The sequence below is a fragment of the Paramisgurnus dabryanus genome, chromosome 20, assembly GCF_030506205.2.
Source record: "Paramisgurnus dabryanus chromosome 20, PD_genome_1.1, whole genome shotgun sequence".
Lineage (NCBI taxonomy): Eukaryota > Metazoa > Chordata > Actinopteri > Cypriniformes > Cobitidae > Paramisgurnus > Paramisgurnus dabryanus.
In genome coordinates this window covers 30,029,071-30,040,909 of record NC_133356.1, presented here as the reverse complement: position 1 = coordinate 30,040,909, position 11,839 = coordinate 30,029,071, and the positions used below count along the sequence as shown (strand labels likewise).

Sequence of the window (11,839 nt, the reverse complement as noted above, 5' to 3'; positions counted from 1 at the left end):
TAAGTCAGAGATTTTTATAAAGTGAAGTAACAAATAGGTCAGCAAAACAAATAAAAATATAAATCTTTGTTAGTACATCAAATATCTTATAGATCAGCATTTATTAAAGTGCTAATCTTTGGCCAGAGAAAGCAATTAAATAAACTTGATAACCACTAAATTTAATAAAGTAATGAAACAAATCTTATAGGTCAGCAAACCAATTGATTCAAATATCATCATAATATAATAAGACATTTAAATATCAACACAATGATCATATACCGAGAAAAAATAACCATAGTTTACACACACATCAAAAAATTGTAAGGTCCTGAAAAACTTGCATGCTTAGTCGTACAACAGAGCTCTTGAGACTTGATAACCGGTCAGATATGCAATACTCACATATGTGCAGCACAGTTATCAGTGAATTTCATCACAGGATGTGGCTGAAAACCACAGGAGTTCACTCGGATCCTTCAAAGCACTAAAGCACAAACACAGTTAGTTTCATTTGAATTGAGGAAGGATTCAGTGCTTTGTTCTCGATTACAGTGGTCTCTGAAAAGTCTGATATTTATAGAAATATTTCACCACAGAAATAACCCCCAATGTGCCTCGCAATGCTTGTGGATTATCATTTATGTTTCAAACAGTAATCAGTAGAGTTGATTGATTCCACCTGACCGCCGCCTTGGAGCGCCTCTCAGTCTGTGAAGGCACCAAACCTCTCGACCAATGAAGATGTGACTGTTGTTTGAGATCTGCTGCATGCTGGTTAAAGTGTTGCTGAACAGGAAGTTGAAGTGTAGACTTTACATTAACAGACATGAGGGTCTGTCATCATCTTCTTGTGTTGTTGTTTCTAGCAGGCTTATGCTCACTCGGTAAGATCACTTTTATGTTTTTATTTCTGTGGATTTGGTTTTGGAGTCTGTGTGCTTTTGGTGATTTTATACAAATGACGGTTAACTGTTGTGAAAGATTGGAGTTGTGTTACTTTTTATTTAGGTTGTCCTCCAGACAACTAGACAAAACTAGTTTCAGTATGACTTCACATGGTGGTCTGGTGACACGACTTGTCCCCATATGGGGATGTGTTGATTTATATTTAGAAAATAAATGAGTTAAACAATATTTAGTAAATTACAATAATGTTTTACAATCTATATTAATGTCTTACACTTGACATCTTCATAAACCAGCCATGAAAATATTACATACTGAGCATACTTACTGTAAAAGCTGCTGGGTTATTTTCAAACCCAGCCGTTGGGTGTGTGGCTAAAACCCAGAATGGATGTAAATGTATTAGGGCATTCTTTAAGTGCAAATGGATTTGACTGAGAAGTGAACAGCTAAAATAGAGAAAAAGTCCAATATCATTGGGCTTAAAAAGTGGGTGGGTCTTCTCCCACCCACATAAATTGGTTCCTACGCGCATGATTTTACCCAACAATGGGTTATAACTAAACAGCATGGGTTAAATTATCACCCAGTAAGTTGGGTTTAACCCATTTGTGACCCAACCCAGCATTTTGTAGGATCTATATTTGTGAAAATATCCCACTAATGGGTGATTCTCACAAAATCCAGATTTAGAAGGTGTCCAGCATCAGAATTCTGAACTTACTATAACCATTATTTATAGAGGATTTAAAAATATTTCCTATAGAATTATTAACATTTTTAGATTATCATTATAAAAAATAATTACCGAAACATGATATTACATTAAATATATGCATTTACAAACTCATGTTTCGGTAATGAGAACTAAAAAGTTGTCTAGGTACTATGACAAACAAAATTTCAACTTTTATCTGGAGAGAAAAAATAAGAACTGCTTACATGGTAGCCATCTTGAGTGTCTCAGTCAATTATGTCCCTTCCAACAATTTTTTTTGTTGTTGAAAATGTTAGTTCCTTGAGGGCTTAAACAATGATTGAAAATTGTTGCGGAGGATGAGAAAATTGATCTTGGACACATTTATATACCTTATTATTGTCACTACATTTACTAATGATCACCAAATACCACATGTTTCTTTACTGTAAATGTTTATAGTATAACATGCAATGAAGCTTTTATTTTTTTAAATTATAAATATTTCCATGTCAAAGCACCCAAATCCAGTCATGGACACATTGCAGTAATGAAAATTTCCCCTTAAATGTGAAAAAAAAATTGGTTTGTATGATGTCATTTGAAATCATGAGCAAAATATTACATGAAGAGATGTTTGTAACTGTATGCTTCTTATTTTGAAAGCATTTACTTTTTTTATCATCATGTCATAAGTCGAATTTCGTGAGAATCACCCTAATATGTTTGTTGAAATGCAGTTGACAGTTATGTCTGGCGGCCGATTCCAGGAGCTCTACAAAACGTTAGTGCAAATGACACGGGTGTAAAGAAGGCTGTCCTGGTGGGAACATACTCATTCAACAATAAATCCAATGATGCTTTTCTGTTCAGAGCATCAGCTATTGATGATGCAAAGAGACAGGTAGAGTTTAGGCTTATGTTATATGTATGGGTATGTATACCTTTAGTGTAATTAATAAGTGTGTCATGCCCATGTCTGTTTTTTTTTATAGATAGTGAAAGGTATCGTCTACGTTCTGACAGTAGAGATCTCCCGAACTATGTGCAGAAAGATGGGCAATAATGATGACCTCCCCAACTGTCCCTTTCAGACAGACAGTCTATTAAAGCAGGTATGTATGGTTTTCATGAAGCAGTACTGTCAATACTATGGGCATTTTTACACTTGGTCACTTCATGTGTTTTCTCTGATCGGATCCCTTTCTGATTATTTGTTAAAACTGTTCCATTCAGCCACATAAATGCGTCTTGGCAAAACGGATATCAGTCCGATCTTCTACTCCCACGCAAAATTCAAATACAGTATTCACTACCCCGCCTTAGGACCCTGAGTCAGGGGTATTATTATAATTAACAGTAAATTAAATGAAGAACAAGTGCCTTATGTGTCTTTTTTAAATCTTGTTCTTTGTATATTTATAAATCATACAGGCACAAGATATACACGGCACACAGTCAATAGGCTTTATGCCCAGCTGCACTACTTCCTGAACTTCAGCCAGCTCCTTGTTTCCTGTCTGCCATTATTGGACAAACTGATTAATCCAGGTGTGTCTGATTATTGTTGTTGTGACTACTGAGGTCCGGCACACCTGGATTAATCAGTTTGTCCAATAATGGCAGACAGGAAACAAGGAGCTGGCTGAAGTTCAAGAAGTAGTGCAGCTGGGCATAAAGCCTATACATTATAAACATGCATAAACATTATAAGCTTATATACTACATAGTCTGATGCATTTCAAAGTTGTTGGAGGGAGTGTTAAACATGTTAACAATACCATCAGCTGACCATACTAATCCTCTCATATTAGTGGATTTTATTTGTCAAAAAAAACTTTGTTGATAGAACTTCATATAATACTTGGGGAGAGCAGGCAAAAGTACAATTTTTCAGAAAAACTTAATTTTAAAAGATAATGTTATAGACCGAGATTTTATCTGTGGTCAGTAACTCACAAGTGTGCTCTATCAATACCAGGTGAAATTTTGAACAAATGTAGAATGACTTCAGTATAATTTCACTTTGAGCACAAGTACCGCACTGGTACTTTTGACCCTGACAGCTGGGACGAAACGAAAGTAACACACAGGTGGGTCAAAAGTAACACAACAAAACAAGATAGATTTTTGTTTTACACTTGTTTTTTAGTAAATGACTGTGACCTTGTTAATATGTAATTGCAAACATATTTTGTCATTTATCTTTGCAAAAAAGAATGAAATAGTTTTTCATTTTATTTTCATGGCAACTTTAATATTATTCCAATTTGATTTAATAAAATTTTCATAGTGTTCATACTATTGATTTTTTTTTATTCTCAACAATTCAAGTTTGTACTGTCGGTTGGTTTTAAAACATTTGATGACACTGAAATTTAAAATGAAAATGTAGTCATTTTCGGTGAGCTTTATTTTCTTTTCTTAAAAGTCATGTGCCCTTATTAAGCAACGCAAATCTCCTTCACTCCTCAAAATGATCTCTCTTTACTTCCAGTCATATGGCAAGTGGATGGGGTCCGGTTCCCTGCGATTAGCAATTAGCAACACGACCCAACATCAAACGATCCATTCAGATCTCAGTGGACAAATTCAAATCCAGCCCTGCATTATGTTTACATGCTTGTCGTACCCAAGTTTAAACAATCCATGTCGCAGAGTGTGATAAGGTAATGAATGATGTTATAGGAGTCCAAAATGTATTTCAATGGCTCACTATGAGTTTCCAGGAACTAAAGTCCCCATGGCTGGATTTACAAATCTTGTCATGTCATTGTGGGTGGTGTCGTCATTCGCCAGCGTTGCATATTCAATAATGCACGACCCGTCTTCACATGGGAATATCAAATCTGTTCGCTTACATTGCGGACGCAAATGCATGTATCTGATTCATATCTGATTAATTTCCACATATGAATGAGGCCTGAAACTGATCGGAGAAATAAGAAATCTATACGTTTTTCCTGTTTACACGTTCATGGGTCATATCTGATCTGTGCCACATGAAAAATTGGAATTGAGTCATTTCAATCATTCAAAATGCGGCCCATGAATCACGTGATGGCCGAGCTTTTTGGACGTCTGTGTCAGAACTCTTTTCCTAAAGGACTCCATAAAGCAATGAGCTTTGTATGCCTCTTTCCCGGCAAACTTGAAAGTGACGTACTTATGTTTGGGAGGAGTAAAGCACTGACATACCAGCTTTATTACCACTTGCCCAGTTTCATCTGAAATGCGTCCCAGACCACCACCTCCTGAAGTGGTTTGAGTGATCAGATTCAAATCCTTTTCGGAGGGCATTTAAACTTGGTCTTTTTGCGATCAGATAACTGGGGATGCACCGATACCACTTTTTAAGGATTGAGTACGAGTACCGATATTTTTTCTCTGGTATTTGCCGATACGATGCCTGTTGTACTGTTTTGTTGTTTATTTTTTTATGTGGCAATTTTCTAAAAACAACACAATGAGACTAATGAACATATCATTTTTTTACAACTTCAACTCATATAAAAAAAAAACTTCATTCTTATGTGCTTATCATCACAAATTTTCAAAGCCCAAATTTCAGTGTCCAATAACCTCCAAGGACATTGATTTTGAAATATTTCCACACTGCTGAGGTTGACGTGAGGTATCGGTCTTTGATATCGGGTTATTTTTACGAGTACAAGTACATGAGCTTGGTGTCAGGCACGATACCGTTACTGGTATAGATAACTATTCGATCAGAGAAAATGAATGAAGTGACCAGGTGTAAAAAGGCCCTATGATGTCACACATGATGTCACAAAGGCCCTATGATGTAAGATAAAATTATTCACTGTAGAGACCTCAATGACATCCCATTAGTTTTAAATGACCTAATATTTTTGAGTTTTTCATGACTGATCGTGTAAAGCTTTTTTTGTTTTGCTTTGTGTAATAAAATGTGATCTCTATACATTTGATGAACTGTTTTTGTCTTCTAGACGTTCCTCTGTCACTTTGAAGTATGGTCCATTCCGTGGATGAAGAAAATGTCAACCACATATTTTAACTGTAATTCTTTTGATACTCTGAAATGACTTTTTCATTAAAACACAAATAAAAATGAAGCAGTGAATAGTGCAAACTATTAAACATAAACTGATTAAAATAAGGTTAGTGACTGGCTGTTCATCTCTAGATGGACATCATCTTAGTTTATAAACTGCTAAGCTTAAGTCTTCAATGATGAAGAGATGTCTCAGTGTATATATCTTCAATCTTTAGCTGTGCTATACTGTACACAAGTGCCAATTGATGGGTTTATAAGAACAGATTTATTCAGTTGATATGTGCTACTCATTTACTACTTGCTGAGAAATATGCATGACATATGATCAATAAATGTGTACAAGCATTCAATGGGAATGCAGACTTTCCACTGGAAATCAATGGGACGTTCCCCAGACAGGGTTTAAGCCTAGTCCCAGACTAGTATGTCTAATGTGTCTTAACTGAAAGCAACTTAATATATATCAGTGCTATACTGCCGTCCAAAGCCAAAGCGCAGTAACTACGCATTTGGTCAAAATTGTGTTAAGGGGTGAATTGGGCTTTGTGAGATCTGGTGTGTCTTGTGACAAAGTCTCCTGGTTCAATTTTGTCCCATTTCAGAGAAACATGTGTGCAAAAATTGCAGTAACATGTTTGACTGCCTGGTATAAAAACTTTTCTCGGTTTCAGTGTTTGCGTAGTTACTGCTTAGCCTTTGGAGGGCAGTACAGTTGTCTTGAAAAGCATACCAGAAATGTTTTTTGTAAGGCCTATTTGAGAAAAGTGATTGAAATACCTTAATATAACTAAAGCGTAGTTCTGACTTAATCTAAACCCAGTCTGGGATAACACCCAGTGTCAATCAGGACAGCATAACCATAGATCTTTAACAAAATGAATAAAAAAAATCATTAACTGAAAGTGTGTAAAATAAAATGACATAGGGTTAATAGAAAAAATATATATTTTTTGTCTAAATATAACAGCCCTGGCGTATATTCAAGGAGTTTCAGGCCAAAGGACTATTTTAAGTCTGGCTTACAATAACAACAAAACAAAACTAGATAGAAAAGTTTGAAGACAAACTTTATGTTGGCTTGACAAAGCCTAGCCTGAATGTTTAAAACAGATTGAGAGAAATTTAAAACAAGTTTAGTTTAGTATTATAACTTTCCGTAAACATGATACCAAAAGTTACCATGTTAGCATGTTTAGCACTAAGTTAACATGATGCTAACATGAATTAGCATGAAGCTAGCATGATGTTAACATGAATTAGCATGAAGCTAGCATGATGCTAACATGAATTAGCATGAAGCTAACATGAATTAGCATGAAGCTAACATGATGCTAACATGAATTAGCATGAAGTTAGCATGATGCTAACATGAATTAGCATGAAGCTAGCATGATGCTAACATGAATTAGCATGAAGCTAGCATGATGCTAACATGAATTAGCATGATGATAACATGAATTAGCATGAAGCTAGCATGATTCTAACATGAATTAGCATGAAGCTAGCATGATGCTAACATGAATTAACATTAAGCTAGCATGATGCTAACATGAATTAGCATGAAGCTAGCATGATGCTAACATGAATTAGCATGAAGCTAGCATGATGCTAACATGATGTAGCATGAAGCTAGCATGATGCTAATATGAATTAGCATGAAGCTAGCATGATGCTAACATGAATTAGCATGAAGCTAGCATGATGCTAACATGAATTAGCATGAAGCTAGCATGATGCTAACATGAATTAGCATGAAGCTAGCATGATGCTAGCATGATTAGCAGGAAGCTAGCATGATGCTAGCATGATTAGCATGAAGCTAAAATGAATTAGCATGAAGCTAGCACGACGATAACATGAATTAGCATGAAGTTAGCACGACGTTAACATGAATTAGCATGAAGCTAGCACGACGCTAACATGAATTAGCATGAAGCTAGCACGATGCTAACATGAATTAGCATGAAGCTAGCACGATGCTAACATGAATTAGCATGAAGCTAGCACGATGCTAACATGAATTAGCATGAAGCTAGCACGATGCTAACATGAATTAGCATGAAGCTAGCACGATGCTAACATGAATTAGCATGAAGCTAGCACGATGCTAACATGAATTAGCATAAAGCTAGCACGATGCTAACATGAATTAGCATAAAGCTAGCACGATGCTAACATGAATTAGCATAAAGCTAGCACGATGCTAACATGAATTAGCATAAAGCTAGCACGATGCTAACATGAATTAGCATGAAGCTAGCACGATGCTAACATGAATTAGCATGAAGCTAACACGATGTTAACATGAATTAGCATGAAGCTAGCACGATGCTAACATGAATTAGCATGAAGCTAGCATGATGCTAACATGAATTAACATGAAGTTAACAAGATTTATTATGAAATTAGCATAAAGCTAGCACGAAACTAGCATGAAGCTAGTATGACTTAGCATGGAGCTAGCATAAGGCTAACATGACCAAAAGACCCAACCCCCATGTCTCTATGATGTTCGGATCCAGAGATATAAGGCTTTGTTTATTATGTTGCTAGGGTGCTCATATTTGGTTGCTAGGGGCGTGGCTTAATACCTCAATAAGAATCCTCCGAGACTGATTGGATGCCTGAGTAAAATGAGCCCACCCCCATGTCTCTGTGACACTGTGCTGCAAAGATATCCATCTGGACATTTTATGATGGCAGTCTATGGGATATGTTGCTAGGGTGCCCAAAAATGGTTGCTAGGGGCGTGGCTTAATAGCTATGGGGTGATCCTGAGAGACTGATTGGATGCCTGACTAAATTGAGCCCACCCCCATGTCTCTAAGACACTCTAAAGTGAAGATATTCCATCTGGGACGCTTTTATTCCCTTATATGGGCATGTTCCCTCCCCCATTATAAGTCAATGGGGAAATTTGGGTGGTCCTTACGCCCCAGGGGTGAAACTTACACCCCAATGTGATGTATGTTCTTACACAGTCTGCCAGCCTCTTCAAATGTGGTAACCCACAAGTTTCTACAAATTTCTCGCTTGCAGCTATGACCCGTTAAAGTTTGTCGCAATGTTAAGTCAATGGAAAATTTGGGGTGTTTGAGCGCCCCGTTTAGGAATTCGGTAGGTCCCATCAGTTAGAAAAGTCATAGCAACAATCTACGTACCAGTCTTAAAAGTTTTGTAAAGTTTTGTGGGTGTAGCTTGAAAGCTCTAGGAGGAGTTACTGTGAGAAAAAAGTATGAAAAGAAGAATAATAATAACTAGATAGAAAAGTTTGTTGACAAACTTTATGTTGGCTTGACAAAGCGTAGCCTGAACGTTTAAAACGGTTTGATAGAAGTTTAGTTTAGTAGGCTATCTGGCTGTTAGTATGTTTAAGTATGAAGCTAGGCTGATTAAGCATGATGCTAACATGATTAGCATGAAGCTAGAATGATGCTAGCATGATTAGCATGAAGCTAGCATGATTCTAGCATGAGTAACATGAAGCTAGCATGATGTTAGCAGGATTAGCATGAAGCTAGCATGATGTTAGCATGATTAGCATGAAGCTAGCATGATGCTAGCATGATTAGCATGAAGTTAACATGAAGCTAGCATGATGCTAACATGAATTAGCATGACGTTAGCATGATGCTAATATGAATTAGCATGAAGCTAGCATGATGCTAACATGAATTAGCATGAAGCTAGCATGATGCTAAAATGAATTAGCATGAAGCTAGCATGATGCTAACATGAATTAGCATGAAGCTAGCATGATGCTAACATGAATTAGCATGAAGCTAGCATGATGCTAACATGAATTAGCATGAAGATAGCATGATGCTAACATGAATTAGCATGAAGCTAGCATGATGCTAACATGAATTAGCATGAAGCTAGCATGATGCTAACATGAATTAGCATGATGCTAACATGAATTAGCATGAAGCTAGCATGATGGTAACATGAATTAGCATGAAGCTAGCATGATGCTAACATGAATTAGCATGAAGCTAGCATGATGTTAACATGAATTAGCATGAAGCTAGCATGATGCTAACATGAATTAGCATGAAGCTAGCATGATGCTAATATGAATTAGCATGAAGCTAGCATGATGCTAACATGAATTAGCATGAAGCTAGCATGATGCTAACATGAATTAGCATGAAGCTAGCATGATGCTAACATGAATTAGCATGAAGCTAGCATGATGCTAGCATGATTAGCATGAAGCTAGCACGATGCTAGCATGATTAGCATGAAGCTAGCACGATGCTAGCATGATTAGCATGAAGCTAGCACGATGCTAGCATCATTAGCATGAAGCTAACATGAATTAGCATGAAGCTAGCACGACGCTAACATGAATTAGCATGAAGCTAGCACGACGCTAACATGAATTAGCATGAAGCTAGCACGACGCTAACATGAATTAGCATGAAGCTAGCACGACGTTAACATGAATTAGCATGAAGCTAGCACGACGTTAACATGAATTAGCATGAAGCTAGCACGACGCTAACATGAATTAGCATGAAGCTAGCACGACGCTAACATGAATTAGCATGAAGCTAGCACGATGCCAACATGAATTAGCATGAAGCTAGCACGATGCTAACATGAATTAGCATGAAGCTAGCACGATGCTAACATGAATTAGCATGAAGCTACCACGATGCTAACATGAAATAGCATGAAGCTAGCACGATGCTAACATGAATTAGCATGAAGCTAGCACGATGCTAACATGAATTAGCATGAAGCTAGCACGATGCTAACATGAATTAGCATGAAGCTAGCACGATGCTAACATGAATTAGCATGAAGCTAGCACGATGCTAACATGAATTAGCATGAAGCTAGCACGATGCTAACATGAATTAGCATGAAGCTAGCACGATGCTAACATGAATTAGCATGAAGCTAGCACGATGGTAACATGAATTAGCATGAAGCTAGCATGATTTATTATGAAATTAGCATAAAGCTAGCACTAAACTAGCATGAAGCTAGTATGACTTAGCATGGAGCTAGCATAAGGCTAACATGACCAAAAGACCCAACCCCCATGTCTCTATGATTTTCGGATCCAGAGATATAAGGCTTTGTTTATTATGTTGCTAGGGTGCTCATATTTGGTTGCTAGGGGCGTGGCTTAATACCTCAATAAGAATCCTCCGAGACTGATTGGATGCCTGAGTAAAATGAGCCCACCCACATGTCTCTGTGACACTGTAAAGCGAAGATATTCCATCTGGGACGCTTTTATTCCCTTATATGGGCATGTTTCCTGCCCCGTTATAAGTCAATGGGGAATTTTGGGGTCCTCTTACACCCAAGGGGTACAGCTTACACCCCAATGTGAGGTATGTTCTCACAGTGCCTGCCAGCCTCTTGAAAAGTGGTAACCCACAAGTTTCTACAAATTTCTCGCTTGCAGCTATGACCCGTCAAAGTTTGTCGCAATGTTAAGTAAATGGGACTTTTCCGAAGTTTAATGTCCCGTTTTAGGAATTCTGTAAGTCGGATCCCGTCAAAAAGATATAGCACACTTCTTTAGACCAGTCAGAATGTCCGTGGAAAATTTCGTGGATGTAGCTTGAAAGCTGTCGGACGAGTTAGCCGCAGAAATTTTAGTCTCAGAAGAAGAAGAAGAAGAAGAATAATAATAATAAGTTTAAATACAATATCAGTATGTTGGCTTTGTCAAGCCAACATAATAATAATAATAAGCTTAGATCGAAGAACAGTATGTTGGCTTTGTCAAGCCAACATAATCAAAGTTTTCTCTTAACTTTAGCCATGGCTATATTGAAATTATTGTGTTAGTTTACATTTATGCATTTGTCAAATGCTTTTATCCAAAGTGACATACAAGGATACATTGTTTTATCAGTATCTGTTCCCTGGGTTTCTCATAATCTTTTGCCCTGATAATGCAATGCTCTATACCCCATGGTTCCCAACCATTTTTCCTTGGGGCACCCCCTTAATACATATACGACAGACTGAGCCCCCCCAACCCACTACATCTATCTTTCCATTTGGAGCAAATTTGAAATAATTATTTTACACAAGAGAATATTTTATTATCATATCTTGTCATTGTAATAATATAAGTATATTTTTTTACATTATTAGTGGAACATTTTATGCATATTTATTTGATTTAAAAGCATATCGGATACCACGCCCTCCTAAGGGGGGACCAGACCACCAAGTTAGGA

General features: G+C 37.1%; 1 protein-coding gene across 1 annotated transcript; it reads left to right on the top strand.

The window, feature by feature from the left end:
- Nucleotides 1-628: 628 nt before the first annotated feature.
- Nucleotides 629-6,683, top strand: cst7 (cystatin f). The gene is made up of 4 exons (XM_065248520.2): nt 629-869; nt 2,329-2,492; nt 2,584-2,703; nt 5,560-6,683. The coding sequence occupies exons 1-4, from the start codon at nt 812-814 to the stop codon at nt 5,653-5,655; spliced, it is 438 nt and encodes a 145-aa protein (XP_065104592.1). The 5' UTR covers nt 629-811; the 3' UTR covers nt 5,656-6,683.
- Nucleotides 6,684-11,839: the final 5,156 nt, after the last annotated feature.

Excerpts from the sequence above, each read along its gene's own strand:
- cst7 (XM_065248520.2), top strand. The coding sequence starts at position 812 with ATGAGGGTCTGTCATCATCTTCTTGTGTTGTTGTTTCTAGCAGGCTTA. Across the intron at positions 2,493-2,583 it reads TTGATGATGCAAAGAGACAG|ATAGTGAAAGGTATCGTCTA; the intron begins GTAGAGTTTAGG and ends TTTTTTTTATAG. Across the intron at positions 2,704-5,559 it reads CAGACAGTCTATTAAAGCAG|ACGTTCCTCTGTCACTTTGA; the intron begins GTATGTATGGTT and ends TTTGTCTTCTAG.